The sequence below is a fragment of the Myodes glareolus genome, chromosome 9 (genome assembly GCF_982192425.1).
Source record: "Myodes glareolus chromosome 9, mMyoGla1.1, whole genome shotgun sequence".
Lineage (NCBI taxonomy): Eukaryota > Metazoa > Chordata > Mammalia > Rodentia > Cricetidae > Myodes > Myodes glareolus.
The window spans coordinates 6,554,743-6,569,183 of record NC_142034.1 but is presented as its reverse complement, the minus strand read 5'-3'; the positions used below and the strand labels follow the sequence as shown (position 1 = coordinate 6,569,183).

The 14,441-nt window shown below is 54.7% G+C and overlaps 1 protein-coding gene across 4 annotated transcripts in view; it reads left to right on the top strand.

The window, feature by feature from the left end:
• The window catches only part of Itgb4 (integrin subunit beta 4), a 32,679-nt gene extending 18,286 nt beyond the window's left edge, over positions 1-14,393 (top strand). Inside the window, exons 22-41 of one of the 4 annotated variants that reach the window (XM_087909769.1) lie at positions 144-202; positions 372-395; positions 1,265-1,413; positions 1,493-1,672; positions 2,337-2,485; positions 4,666-4,870; positions 6,449-6,609; positions 6,900-7,080; positions 7,203-7,340; positions 9,248-9,430; positions 9,510-9,641; positions 10,631-10,828; positions 11,261-11,485; positions 11,667-11,825; positions 12,243-12,392; positions 12,993-13,181; positions 13,263-13,418; positions 13,499-13,663; positions 13,752-13,862; positions 13,971-14,393. In XM_087909769.1, coding sequence (XP_087765895.1) covers positions 144-202; positions 372-395; positions 1,265-1,413; positions 1,493-1,672; positions 2,337-2,485; positions 4,666-4,870; positions 6,449-6,609; positions 6,900-7,080; positions 7,203-7,340; positions 9,248-9,430; positions 9,510-9,641; positions 10,631-10,828; positions 11,261-11,485; positions 11,667-11,825; positions 12,243-12,392; positions 12,993-13,181; positions 13,263-13,418; positions 13,499-13,663; positions 13,752-13,862; positions 13,971-14,110 — 3,054 coding nt within the window. In that variant the 3' untranslated portion in view covers positions 14,111-14,393. The remainder of the gene's footprint in view (positions 1-143; positions 203-371; positions 396-1,264; positions 1,414-1,492; positions 1,673-2,336; positions 2,486-4,665; positions 4,871-6,448; positions 6,610-6,899; positions 7,081-7,202; positions 7,341-9,247; positions 9,431-9,509; positions 9,642-10,630; positions 10,829-11,260; positions 11,486-11,666; positions 11,826-12,242; positions 12,393-12,992; positions 13,182-13,262; positions 13,419-13,498; positions 13,664-13,751; positions 13,863-13,970) is intronic. The other 3 variants (XM_087909771.1, XM_087909770.1, XM_087909772.1) reach the window with 3 other exon arrangements.
• Positions 14,394-14,441: the final 48 nt, after the last annotated feature.

Genomic DNA, 14,441 nt, shown 5'->3' with positions numbered 1-14,441 from the left:
CGGGCTCTTTGGACATGTGCCTTGCATGGGTTCATTCTGGGTGACAGCAGAGCCTGGGTTTTAGGATCCATCCCTCATGCATATGAGAGCCAATCTTGAGAGGTCCTCTGGACTATTCTCAACCGTCTTCCCTTGTCTGACAGCTGAACGAGGTATATAGACAGGTCAACGGTGCACACAAACTCCAGCAGACAAAGTTCCGGTGAGTCCCTGGGAGCCCCAGGTGGAGGGGGTGCCTGGCTGTACTGAGCCCTACCTTTAGGCAGCCAGGATTTCCAGGTTTTGATGGGAGCTGTTCATTCATGCTCCCGAGGGGGTCATGCACCATTCCAAAAGCCATATGGCTCATGGCCCCTTTATTGTCCCCACAGACAGCAGCCCAATGCCGGGAAAAAGTGAGTTGAAGATACACAAGGTGGGACAGCCGCACCCCTTCTCCTCTGTCCTGAGCTCCAGCCTCCTACCCACCCACCCCTGCTCCACACCTCTGATCAAACCATAGGAAGGGAAGGCCCTAAATCTGACATCGACTAGATCCTTAATTCCTTCCTCTCCTGGACCATTCTTCCAGCAACTACTTAAGAGACTTAAGAGACCCATTTACCATGAACCAGCCCCTCAACTAAAACAAACAAAGCACAGATCCGCCCCTGCTCCACTAGTTCATGGCCCTGCTCCTCCTCTCCTGGGCCAGAAATCCTCTTACTGAGCTTCAGTAGCAGGCATGCTACCAAATAGTCAGACTAGCAGGTCCTGTGACTTCTGCCCTACCAGGGAGGCTGTGTCAAAAAGGGTCCTACACCGAGTCAGAACTGGGATGGACCACATGTGGCCAGGCTCGGGCCAGCACCTTGGAGTACTCACAGTAGACACCTTGTACCTGGCCATCCCAGCCAATCCTTGGCCCTTGCTAAGCCCATTTTCGAATAAGAAAACTGAGGCTCACAGAGGTTACATCCCTGGCCTGAGGTTACCTACCTGTCAGGGATCAGAGGCAGAATTTGAACCCAGGCTGCCTGACCGGAGGGAGCCTCTTGGCTGTCCCACACCCAACCCTTGTCTTACCAGCCCTGCTTGGTGGGGTGGATGAGGAAGTTCCTTCCTCAGGTGAGGAGGGGAGTTGCGGTGATCTGGCTGCAGGGTGGAGGAGGTGGAGCCAGCCAGGCTTCTGACAGGGCCTGGCAGGGCACCAAAGACCACGCTTCTGTCTCACATTTTGTCGTTCTCCACCCCCCCCCCGCCATTTGGACACCCTCCCACCCAGGCAAGACCACACCATCGTGGACACAGTGCTATTGGCACCTCGCTCAGCCAAGCAGACACTCCTGAAGCTGACAGAGAAGCAAGTGGAGCAGGGATCCTTCCATGAACTCAAGGTGGCCCCTGGATACTACACCCTCACTGCAGAGCAGGGTAGGGAAACACTCTCTCCCTGCCCCACCTCCCCTCCCACCCATGCGGCCCTGAGACCCACATCTTACTCGCGCCCTAGATGCCCGGGGCATGGTGGAGTTCCAGGAGGGTGTCGAGCTGGTGGATGTGCGGGTGCCGCTCTTCATCCGGCCCGAAGACGATGACGAGAAGCAGCTGCTGGTGGAGGCTATCGATGTTCCCGTGGGCACCGCCACTCTCGGCCGCCGCCTGGTGAACATCACCATCATCAAGGAGCAAGGTTGGTCCCGGCCAGGAGGGCAGGGCTGGGTTCCTTGATCCGCTCCATCCGCGTGGAAGCGGGATGGGCCGCGGGGCCTGAGCCGATCACTTACTCTCTGAGGACCTTGGAGTCTCCCTCTGTAAGATAGGCAGAGGCCTCTGCAAGGAGGCCATAGAGGCGCTTCCTGCATAGCACCTGGAAGGCGAGCTAAGTGGTGCTCGCTGCTCCCTTTCCTCGTATGGTGTTGGGGATGGAAGTCCACACCCCAGGCAAATGCTCTACCACTGAGCTACATCCTCAGTCCAAATGAGAATGTCCATCAGACTCATCACAGCCTCCCGACCACGCCCAACTCCCCTTTCCCCATCGAGGGGAAGCCTGGATAAAAGCCTTGGTACTACAGGTGCCTGAAATGCTGATGACAGTCCTCCCAGTTCCCAGAGGTTCCCTGACCCCTCCCCGCTGCACCAGGATGCTCGGCCCTGACTCTTAGGACTCTGTCTTGTGCCTTGTCCCTACCTAATGTTCCAGGCTGCCTGCTGGACTTTATTTTAACCCCTTAACTGCTGAAGAAATTTCCATGCCAGTCCTCTGGCAGCGTCTGGGCTGGGTAGGCGGGAGGGAAGGTGTTAAGACGGAACTGAGACCAAGAGCTCCTGAACAGCGTCTGGGTTCTTTGCAGCCAGCGGGGTTGTATCCTTTGAACAACCCGAGTACTCCGTGAGCCGTGGAGAGCAGGTGGTCCGCATCCCCGTCATCCGGCACATCCTGGATAATGGCAAGTCCCAGGTCTCCTACAGCACACAGGATAATACAGCCCATGGCCACCGGGTAAGGCTCAGTCTGAGGGGAAGAGGACGTCTCAGGGACTCGGGGGATATCCAGTGATTTCCATGGTTGCTACCCCAAGCCTTGGATGCTGGCAGTATCTCTAGACAAAAGTGGGCCTGCCACCAGGAATGGCCCACCCAAAGTGCCAGAAACACCCTGGGTAGGGTACCATTACTGCCAAGAACTCAGGGCAAGAGGATCATTTCCTCGTGGATGTGCCAGGTCCCTACCAAAACCATCCTTGGACTCTTTAGTGATCCAAGACAGCCAAGACACCAGCCTGTCCAATCTGACTTTGTTTTTATTTATTTTAGTTTTAGTTTTTTTGTTTTGTTTTGTTTTTAAGATTATTTATTATATATGCAGTATTCTGCCTTCAGGCTAGAAGAGAACACCAGATCTCATTATAGATGGTTGTGAGCCACCATGTGGTTGCTGGGAATTGAACTCAGGACCTCTGGAAGAGCAGTCAGTGCTCTTAACCTCTGAGCCACCTCTCTAGCCCTTGTTTTGTTTTTTGAGGCAGGTTTCTCACTTTGTAGACCAGGCTGGCCTCAAACTCACAGATCCTCCTGCCTCTGCCTCCTGAGTGTAAGAACTAAAGACATATGCCACCTATCCAGCACTAATGTATTTTTTTTTTTAAATGCTGGACACATGGCACAAGTAGCCATCAGAAAGCAAAGGCAGGAGGCCAACCCCTTGAACACAGCGAGTTTCGGACCGGCCAGGAGACACAGCTCAGTAGTATAGCACCTGATTAATATGTGCAAGGCTCTAAATTCAATCCTCAATAGGAAAAAAAATATTTTTTACATTAAAAATAAGGTTGAGGATGTAGCTCAATTGGCAGAGCACTTACCTAGCATGTATGAAGCCCTGAGTTCACCCTCCAGCACCACGTACACAGGGCATGGTGGCACATGCCGACCATCTCAGCTCTCAGGAAGTAGGAGCAGAACGATCAGGAACACAAGGTCATCCTCGGCTACACACTGAATTCCAGGTCAGTCTGAGCTACATGAGACCTCCAGGCCCATTCAGCCCACACAGGGTAACTGTGCTCGTTGGGCCCAGACCATAGGGCCACATTGCCATTCTCTGTTTTGTTGTTTTAGTTTGGGTGATTGTTTTTTGTGAGACAAGGTCTTGCCACTAGCCCTGGATGGCTCACACTAGCAGACTGCTTGCCTCAGCCTCTCAGGTGCTGTAATGACAGGCTTGGGGCTCCATGCCCATCTCTTCTTATTTTCTCCTTGCAAACTTACTTTTCTGTTCTGGGTTGGGTCTCCCCTAGCTATCAGACTAGTGTGTGTCCCGTCCCGTCCCGTCCCGTCCCGTCCGTCCCCCCCCACCGCCTCGCTACATGGAATTGAACTGTTAATCTGAAGCGCCACCTAGTGCTTTTTTTGTGAAAAGGTTGTTTTCCTCCCTTGTAGTTGGGTAAACACACCCATGTGCACACATGAAAATCTGAGGGCTAAGCCATGGCTCAGTGGCTAAGAGCACTGGATGCTCTTCCGGAGGACTTGAATTTGACATGGGGTGACTATAAATCCAGCTTGGATGGGTGCAAATCTGACCCTTACCATTACTGCCATACACACAGCAGACATGTGTACACTCTCAACACACGCATACACACACACACACACACACACACACTCATACACTCTCAACACACACACATACGCTCTCAGCACACACACACTCATACACTCTCAACACACACACACTCATACACTCTCAACACATACACATACACTCTCAACACACACACACACATACACTCTCAACACACACACATACACTCTCAACACACACACACACACATACACTCTCAACACACACACTCTCAACACACACACATACACTCTCAACACACACACACACTCTCAACACACACACACATACGCTCTCAACACACACATGCACAATAAAACTTAAACACAGGAACGCTAGGATAGACGGAAGCACTCCACCCACCAAAAAAGGGTCTGGGGCCCAGCAGAATCCCAGATTTCAGAGCCACACTGCAGGGACAGTTCTTTCCCTCCTGGGCGCGCCCACAATCCCAGCTGCCCTGGGTTAACCTGGCTGTGTGGGCGATCCCCTGTGTAATCGCCATGTGCTTGGTTCACACCCCAGCCCTGGTCTAACCCCGACTCTTCCCATTGCAGGACTATGTCCCTGTGGAGGGTGAGCTGCTCTTCCACCCCGGGGAGACCTGGAAGGAGTTACAGGTGAAGCTCCTGGAGCTGCAGGAAGTAGACTCCCTCCTGCGTGGCCGCCAGGTCCGCCGCTTCCAAGTCCAACTCAGCAACCCCAAGTTCGGAGCCCGCCTGGGCCAGCCCAACTCAGCCACGGTCATCATCGGGGAGCAAGGTGAGGATAAGCGGGTGGAAGCGGAGCTGAGGACCCTTTAACAGGACTCCAGACTCAGTCTAATATAAATGTAATGTCACTAACATAGGATCGCAAGTAGGACACGCACAAGTGTCACCCTGCAATATCTGGACCATATGCATTCTTGGTTTGTTTTTGGTTTGTTTGGTTAATTTTTTTTTGGTTTGGAGACAGCGTCTCACTATGTAGCATTGGCTGATTTGGAACTCACTCTGTAGGCTAGGGTGGCCTTGAGCTCCTAGAGATTCACCTAGCTCTGCCTCCAAGTGGATTACAGAAATGCCACCATGTTCGACTGCATTGTATTTTATTTAATAGAAACACATTTGGTCTTCTTTTAATGTGTGTGTGTGTGTGTGTGTGTGTGTGTGTGTGTGTGTACTCTGTTGTGTAGGACTCAGGACTCAAATTAAGGGTGTCAGATCAGATGTGACAGACAGCAGGTGCCTTTCTTGCCAGTCCCTTACTTATTCTGTCTCTAAATGTAATTTTGCGATTTTAAAATTACGTGTATCTTTGTGTGCCTGTGTTTGGGCATGTGCATCTGAGTGCTGGTACCCACTGAGTTCAGAAGAGGTTTCAAACCCCTGGAGCTGGGACTAAGGCAGCTGGGAACCACCTTTCGAGTGCTGGGAACCAAACTGCAAGAGCAGCATATGCTCTTAACTGCTGGCCCATCTCTCCAGGGAGCCTGCCCCTCGTTCTTTTTGTCTGTTTGTTTGTTTTTTGAAACAAGGTTTCTCTGTAGCTTTGGAGCCTGACCTGGAATTAGCTCTTATAGACCAAGTTGGCCTCGAACTCACAGAGATCCGCCTGCCTCTGCCTCCCCGCCGAGTGCTGGGATTAAAGGCGTGTGCCGCCGCCCGGCTACTTATTCTTTTTTTTAAAAAAAAATAATAATTTATTTATTCTTATGTATGTTGGTATTGTGCCTGCGTTTATGTCTGTGCGAGGGTGTCAGATCTTGGAGTTATAGACAGTTGTGAGCTGCCATGTAGGTACTGGGAATTGAACCCGGGGTCCTCTGGAAGAGCAGTCAGTGCTATTAACCCCTGAGCCATCTCCACAACCCCCCCCCCACACACACACACACACTTCCCCAGCTACTTATTCTTAAAGAAAGAAAACTGCGGTCTGGAATTCAGACCTGTGCATCCCGTGCATGCGTGAGCTGGCTGTCCTCAGGACAACCACTGGCCGAGGTCATGTGGCCACTAGGCCCCAAGCACCTCCCAGCCTTAGCACACATCCCGGGGAGAGAGCAAATTCATCAACCATCAGGGGAAGTGGGTACTGACCGGAGAAGGGAGCGGATTTCTCTGTGGAACATTTCCTGATCTGCCAAGAGAAACCGAAGGCAGACGAATCCCTTTTGCTTTCCCAGAGAGTCCTCTGGTTCTCCACCGCCTCTGTGGCACCAGCACTCCACGGGGAAGATGGGCAGATTCTAACTGAATTTTTAAATTGGGACGCCTGGGATGGATAGCAAATCTCTGGCGCCCCCTGTTGGTAACATATACTGAGCCTGCCGCCCTCCCTCCACACACTTTTAACTAGATGAAATGGACAGGAGCCTCATAAATCAGGAACTTTCGTCACCACCACCACCAGCCCGTGGGGACCTGGGTGCCCCACAGAACCCCAATGCCAAGGCCGCTGGGTCCAGGAAGATCCATTTCAACTGGCTGCCCCCTCCTGGCAAGCCAATGGGATACAGGGTAAGGGGACGGGCACCGGGGAGGTCTGTCACTCACCTTCAGAGGTGAGTGGATTGTCCCCAAGGGAAGAGGAGGTCACACTTGGTACCAGTTCTCCCTCAGTGACCCTGCAAGCAGGAAGACCCGTTTCTGAGTTCTTAAGCTTCTGGCCTCCTCCGCTTGCTGGAATGGGGTCTTCCCCCTGCCTGGGAGACCCCCTGCTCTGCCCATAGCCTTGCTGGGAGGCGCCAGTGTCTCGTATACAACGGGGGTCCCAGCGCTTCTGCTTCCTACTGAACACCCGCCCACAGGTGAAGTACTGGATCCAGGGCGACTCCGAGTCGGAAGCCCACCTGCTGGACAGCAAGGTGCCCTCAGTGGAGCTCACCAACCTGTATCCCTATTGTGACTACGAAATGAAGGTGTGCGCCTACGGAGCCCAGGGTGAGGGGCCCTATAGCTCACTGGTGTCCTGCCGCACCCACCAGGAAGGTGAGTCTGTCCACCCAACTCCCCAGCTGTCGATGTGCCCAGCCCTGTCCCCTCCCTCCCTCCCTTCCAGAGCGCCACCACCCCACCAACTCTCTAATGGAGCTCTTCCTGCTCCCTCCCAGTACCCAGCGAACCAGGACGACTGGCTTTCAATGTTGTCTCTTCTACGGTGACCCAGCTGAGCTGGGCTGAGCCGGCTGAGACCAATGGCGAGATCACAGCCTACGAGGTCTGCTATGGACTGGTCAACGAGGACAACCGTAAGGACCAGGCTTCCCTGACTTCCCAGGGAAGACCCACAGAGCCCAAGGGAGGGGTGGGGTCTAGGTAGTTCCTGTTTCTAGGCACTCTAGGCCCCTTTGTCCCAGTCCAGCAGCAAGCCCAAGGCATTGTATGTTTTTTTGTTTTGGTCAGGTCTGTGCTGGCTTGCATTCCAATAATACTGAGATTGTGCTTGTTCACTGAGTCGCTGGCCCAGGGCTTACCTTCCTCGACAGGGAACCATGGTCACACATTCTTACACATTTTTCTTAGGGCCAGAATAGTTGCCAAATTTAGCCAGATGTGAGGCCCGATTGCCACTCGAGCCCAAGAGTTCGAGAGTAGCCTGGGTAATGTAGCAAGACCCTTTCTCAGAAAAACGACACACACACACACACACACACACACACACACACACACACACCAAAAAACAAAAAACCCAGGTCTGAGGAGAGGGCTAAGTTGGCAGAGAGCTTGCCTGGCACACAAGAGGCCCTGGTTTCAGTTCCCAGCACAACAGAGACCGGATGTGCTAACAGACACCTGTGGTCCCAGCACTTAGAAGGTTGAGGGTGGCGAGATCAGAAGTGCAGAGCCATCACTGGCTGCATAGCAATTTTGATGGCCACCCTGGCATACATGAGACCCTGGCTCCAAAACTAAACAGCAAAAAGCCTACATGATGACCAAAGAAACCACGACGAAAGGAAAAGCAGCATAAAAACCCAGGGTGCGCTGAATTTCAAATACATTTCTGCTTTAAGAAGAGTTCATTCAAGGACTAGGGACTGTAGCTCAGTGGTAGAATGCTTGCCTCACATACACAAGGACCTGGGTTCAATCCCCAGTACTCCCCTTACCACCACCCCAAGTCTCATTCAGTATACTATATTATCTGACAGCCAGTCCTGGAAGGGGGACAATCCTGACCCTTCTCTCCCCTGAGGAAGACTCAAAAGTGCTCACCGCAGCCAGCTGGTCCCAGTGAGGGGGGGACTGACCACCCCTGTACCATAAAAGGACAGCGGGACTTTCTTGTCATGAGTCTTCTGAGGGAGCGTAGGCCGCCTTGTCACTCCTGACCAAACACACCAGTCAGGCACCAACCTTCTGGGTAGCTCTGTATACCCTTGGTTTGGCCTTTCTGAATGTAGTTCATGGCCTTTCGTCCCAGCACTCGGGAGGCAGAGCAGGTGGATCTGAGTTCGAGAACAGTCAGAGCCACTGGCAGGAGTCAGTTCTTTCCTTCCACCTTGTGGACTCCAGGGAGCAAACTAATGCCCTCAGGCTTGTGTTAGGAGTGCACTAACCCTCTGAGCCACTTTACCAGTCCCTGTTTCTGCCACCTCTTCAGCAGGTGCACACCACAATATACTGAGAAAGTGGAACATTGCCTTCTTTCTGTACTTTCTCTGGTTCTGGACTCCTCCAACCCAGGAGGTCCCATCCTCACATACTGGCCTTTGCCTGGAACTCAGCTAGAGCTCATTGAGAACATGGGAGCTCTGGCCTTCCGTTCTGCCAAGGCATGAATGGAATGGAAGGTTGCCTGGCTTCTGACACTGCCAGTCTCTAGCCTTCTCAGCATGGCGCTGGAGGCTGAACTCTCAGCCGTGAGCACAGGGTGGAAGATGCGATCCCGAGAACACTGTTGCCTGCCGGCAAGCCTAGGATCGTGGTGCCTTACATGCATGCATGTGCATCTGCCAGTCAGTCAAGGTGGTGGGTGGCATAGTCACCTTGCGTCGAGTGCTGGCTCTGCCCACCTAACAAGGAGTCTTTGTGAAAAAGCCGGTGACACTTTTTCCTTAGACCAGTGACACAGGGATTTAAGGACTCAGCAGGTGGCAGAGTTCAGGAGCTGCATGTTCCCGGGCACCTCCTGAAGTACTGTCCCTGCCCCCAGGACCCATTGGACCCATGAAGAAGGTGCTGGTGGACAACCCCAAGAACCGGATGCTGCTCATTGAGAATCTGCGAGAATCCCAGCCATACCGTTACACGGTGAAGGCGCGAAACGGGGCAGGATGGGGACCCGAGAGGGAGGCTATCATCAACCTGGCCACACAGCCCAAGCGGCCCATGTCCAGTGAGTGGCAGGCAAGGGTTGACTTGGGGGACAAGAGGCCATAGCTAGGGGCCCTGGCTTACTTCTTTCTGCCCTGCAGTTCCCATCATCCCAGACATCCCCATTGTGGACGCCCAGGGTGGAGAAGACTATGAGAGCTTCCTCATGTACAGCGACGATGTCCTGCGCTCCCCAGCCAGCAGCCAGAGACCCAGTGTTTCTGATGACACTGGTGAGTGGGGAGGGGGGTGTCCTTGCTATCCGGAGTCACTTCTAGACATGGAGACTCCTCTCAGCCAGAGTGCACAAAGGGGCAGAAGTGCCCTGGGCTACATGTGTGTGCCTGTGTACAAGAGAATGTGAACGTCCCCCTCAGGGACAATAGTCCCAGGCTTACGCATATACACACAGGTTCACGCACACGGGGTAACAGGTTTACAAGTGATATGTTCGCTTGCTGTGCTAGGGAGTCTGGACACTCAAGGCACCTCTGAGAGGCAAACCTGCCCGAGAGCCTTAGCTGGGACTCCTGCTGCAAGGGTTCACTCAGGCTGAGGGGGAACCCTAGATGAATCACTTACCCATCTCAGAACTAACTGGCTTTCTAATCTGTGAAGTGAGATGCCAATCACACATCACCAGGAAGATGTCCCTTTTTGAGTCTAAGACCAGGGTGGGCACACGCTGCCACCACTGGGTGGAGCTTAGCATGCTAAATTATTTTTACCCCAGGGGTTGGGAAGGATTTGAGATAGGGTCTTGCTAGGTTAACACCGTGAAGTTGCTACGCATAGACAGGGCTGCCTTCGAATCTGCAGCTATCTTCCCGGTGGTGCTAGGATCTAAACTGCTGTTCTATAAACCAGGAACCCCTGCTTAAATACTACTAGCACCCTAGGGCTCCTACAGCTATTCCTGGAAGATAGACAGGGGTGAGGTTACGACTTCCCTTTGTGCAGAGCGGAAACAGGCTCTGAGCAGTTGAGTAACCAGGGAAACTTCACTCCGGGTGGCTTTCTCAAGACTTTTTGCCTAAGCAGAGGCCAAAACCGCACGATTTATCTGAAAAGGCTGGAGCAGGGAGAGAGAGGGTTTTTTTGTCGCCCAAAGGGATACCCACAACCCTGGACTCCGCCTAAGTGCCGCTGGCCTCCTCCTCCTGACCCTCCCCGACCGCCCCGCGTCCCGGCGGTGCCAACGCGGCCCTTCGTTGTTCCCAAGGCTGCGGCTGGAAGTTCGAGCCCCTGCTCGGGGAGGAGCTGGACCTGCGGCGCGTCACGTGGCGGCTGCCTCCGGAGCTCATCCCGCGTCTGTCCGCCAGCAGCGGGCGCTCCGACGAAGACGGCGGCAGCGTTGCGGGGGGCGCGGACGGGGAGGGCAGCGGCTGGATCCGCGGGGCATCGCCCCGGCCCCCGGGAGGTGACGGCCTCCCCGGCGCGCTTGCTCGGGTTCTGGGCTCACTTAAGTTGCTTTGGGTCCTCAGTTTCTGTCAAGCCGCCCACTAGAGTGTCCTGCCGGTCCAGAATCTGCATAAATGCGTGCAGACAAGCCTCGGGAACCCTCTCCCCAAGGGAGGATAATGCAGGGACCTCCAGGAACTGGAAGGCAAGCCTTGGGCCAGAGTCACTGCAGGGGAGTAAGCTCCTGACTGAGGTTAACTGTGCTCAGTGGCGCAAGACAGGCTTGGAAGACTATACAATCCCGTTTGCCTCAGGGAACCCAGGGTCCTGGTAGTCTGAGAAATTAGCTATAATCTTTAAGGCTGCCCTCTGCACCCCCAGGGCCACAGCCTGCCCCATATGGTCTGTCCCTTGCTGTAGGCCTCACTGACTGACCTCTCTCTCCATGCAGAGCACCTGGTGAACGGCCGGATGGACTTTGCCTATCCAGGCAGTGCCAACTCCCTGCACCGAATGACGGCGGCTAATGCTGCCTACGGCACACATCTGTCCCACCGAGTGCTGAGCACATCCTCCACCCTCACTCGGGACTACCACTCTCTGACCCGCACAGAGCACTCTCGCTCAGGCACGCTTCCCCGGGACTACTCCACCCTCAATTCACTTTCCTCCCAGGGTGAGTGACCTCTGCTTCGCCCGCTGACCTTCCTACATCCAGCTCCTGGACAGCTGTTGGCCTGATGCCCATATTCCACACTGCCTTCACACACACACACACACACACACACACACACACACACACACACACACACACACACACACACTGCCCTTCTCACTTTTGTTTTGTCCTGCCCTAGGCCTCCCTCCTATCTGGGAAGATAGGAGGAGCAGGCTTCCGCTGTCTTGGACCCTTGGGTCCCTGAGCCGGACTCAGATGAAGGGTATCCCTGCATCCAGGGGTTCGCCAGACTCTATAATCCTGGCTGGACAGTCAGCAGCACCCTCCTGGGGTACAGGTAGTACAGGGGTGGTCACCATGTGTCTGTGGCTGTCATGCTCCATCTGCCACCTGGCCACCATCACAGCCCATGCCCACGCACTCGCTGCCTCTGCTACATTGCATTCGGAACCCCTGTCCACCCACAGGCGCTAACCACTACCCTGCCCTCATCGGTGCTGAAGCCTAACACAGAATCTGCTCCCCTGGGGCACAGAGCAAGAACTGGCCAGGGTGCAAGGCCAGCGGTAGTGGGCTGGGGTGTCTAGCTGATTCAAGGGGGACTCCGAGCTCATGTGGGAAGCATTGGGTAGCCTGGACAGCATAGTGTGAAGCTATCTGACCGGAGAGGCAATCCAAGTGAGCAGGGGGTGGACTGAGACTCATCTCAGACCCCAAACCCTGTCTTGAACTGACTGTGGTCTTCAATATCCAGACTCCCGTGGGGCTGTGGGTGTGCCCGACACACCCACTCGGCTGGTGTTCTCCGCCCTGGGGCCCACGTCTTTGAAAGTGAGCTGGCAGGAGCCACAGTGTGATCGAGTACTGCTGGGCTACAGTGTGGAGTACCAACTACTAAATGGCGGTAAGGCATGGTGACCATTGGCCGTGATACTCCCAAGCATGTCCGTATTCGCTGGGCCAGGAACCCACCCAAGTCTACTGAGCACAAATGCCCCACCCAGCCATTCTCCTTGTCCTCCAAGCCCCTTCACTCCGCCCACCTTCTCCTGAGACTGGAGTACATCTCTCTGGGCCTTGAGTGTATTCCCTAAACTAGGTTTTGCTTAATGAGGTTTTATAGACTCAGGGCTCTGGCCTTTGTGAGAACTGGGAAATGGAATCCCCTTGGCATGCGCACTCAACATTAACAGGAGACCCCATCACCGGAGCACAGGGTTTGATCCAAACACGAGTGGGACAGTAGGTTCCAATTAGCTTAGATGTCTTCTTTCAGTGCAGGGGCTCAGACCCAGGACTTCTTACATGTTAAAGACTCTACCACTGAGCTACAACACCCCTAGCCCTCTGCCCATTACGGCCAAGGAACCAGCACAGCACACTGTACCCAAACCCCAGGCAGCTGTGGTTAAACTAAACATCAGATGGCCTAAGGGGAGGGAGGGATCCGGCAGGCGGCAGGAGTAAAGGTGGTCCTGCTTCCTGCCCTCACTCCACCTCTTAGGCGAGTTGCATCGGCTCAACATCCCTAACCCCGGCCAAACCTCAGTGGTGGTAGAAGACCTCCTGCCCAACCACTCCTATGTGTTCCGAGTGCGAGCCCAGAGCCAGGAGGGCTGGGGCCGTGAGCGAGAGGGTGTCATCACCATTGAATCCCAGGTGCACCCGCAAAGCCCTCTCTGCCCCCTGCCAGGTGAGCTGTCTGCCCCCTGCTGCCGTCTAGGTCACCACCACCTACCGCTCGCCCACTGACGTCTCCCTCTACTGCCTCCAGGCTCTACCTTCACTTTGAGCACCCCCAGTGCCCCGGGACCGCTGGTGTTCACTGCCCTAAGTCCAGAGTCACTGCAGCTGAGCTGGGAGAGGCCGCGGAGGCCCAACGGAGATATCCTTGGCTATCTGGTGACCTGTGAGATGGTCCAAGGAGGAGGTGCCACCTGTCCTGGAAGTAGGGTGGTTGTGGAGGGGTGGAAAAGCACCACAGGAGCTGAAGGCGTCTTCCCTGTGTAGGATCAGCCACCACATTCCGGGTGGATGGAGACAACCTTGAGAGCCGGCTGACAGTACCTGGCCTCAGTGAGAATGTTCCTTACAAGTTCAAGGTGCAGGCCAGGACAACTGAGGGCTTCGGGCCAGAGCGTGAGGGCATCATCACCATCGAGTCCCAGGATGGAGGTGGGGTGTCTCCCCATGCTCACCCCAGCCCTTCTCTGGCCTTGCCTTTGCATAGTACCACCCTGACCGACTGATCTGCCTGCTCTAGGCCCCTTCCCGCAGCTGGGCAGCCACTCTGGGCTTTTCCAGAACCCACTACAGAGCGAGTATAGCAGCATCACCACCACCCACAGCACAGCCACTGAGCCCTTCCTCACGGGTGAGTCTCCAATGGCAGGGGACCTTGGCTCCTGGGAATGCAGAGCCGGTGCAGAGAGAGGCAGGGAGCTACACATGCACATGGCCCTTCCGATTTCTTCCCTTGCAGATGGACTAACCCTGGGGACCCAGCGCCTAGAAGCAGCGGGTTCCCTCACCCGGCATGTGACCCAGGAATTTGTGAGCCGGACACTGACCGCCAGTGGGTCTCTCAGCACGCATATGGACCAACAGTTCTTCCAAACCTGAAACTCCCAGGAGCTGGGCCCCTCCTTGCCTTCTCTCCCTAGCTCCTTCCTTCTTTTGCCGCTCCATCTACCTGCGCGTTGCACACTGACCACAGAGCCAGCACCTCTAGCCAGAGAGCAGGGTAGGGGCCCTCTGGGAGAAGCATGAAGCAGGTAGAGGTACCACAAGGCCTGACTGCATTCTGCCCTGGGTCCAAGCCCACTTGTAACCAAAGAACTGGAGGTAGCACAAGGGCCCAGCCTTGGTTCTGCACTTAATAAATAAAAGATTTTGCTACTGCTTAGCTGCCCTGTCTGTTCTTCACAGGCCAGAGAGGTGTGTCAGCCTGCAG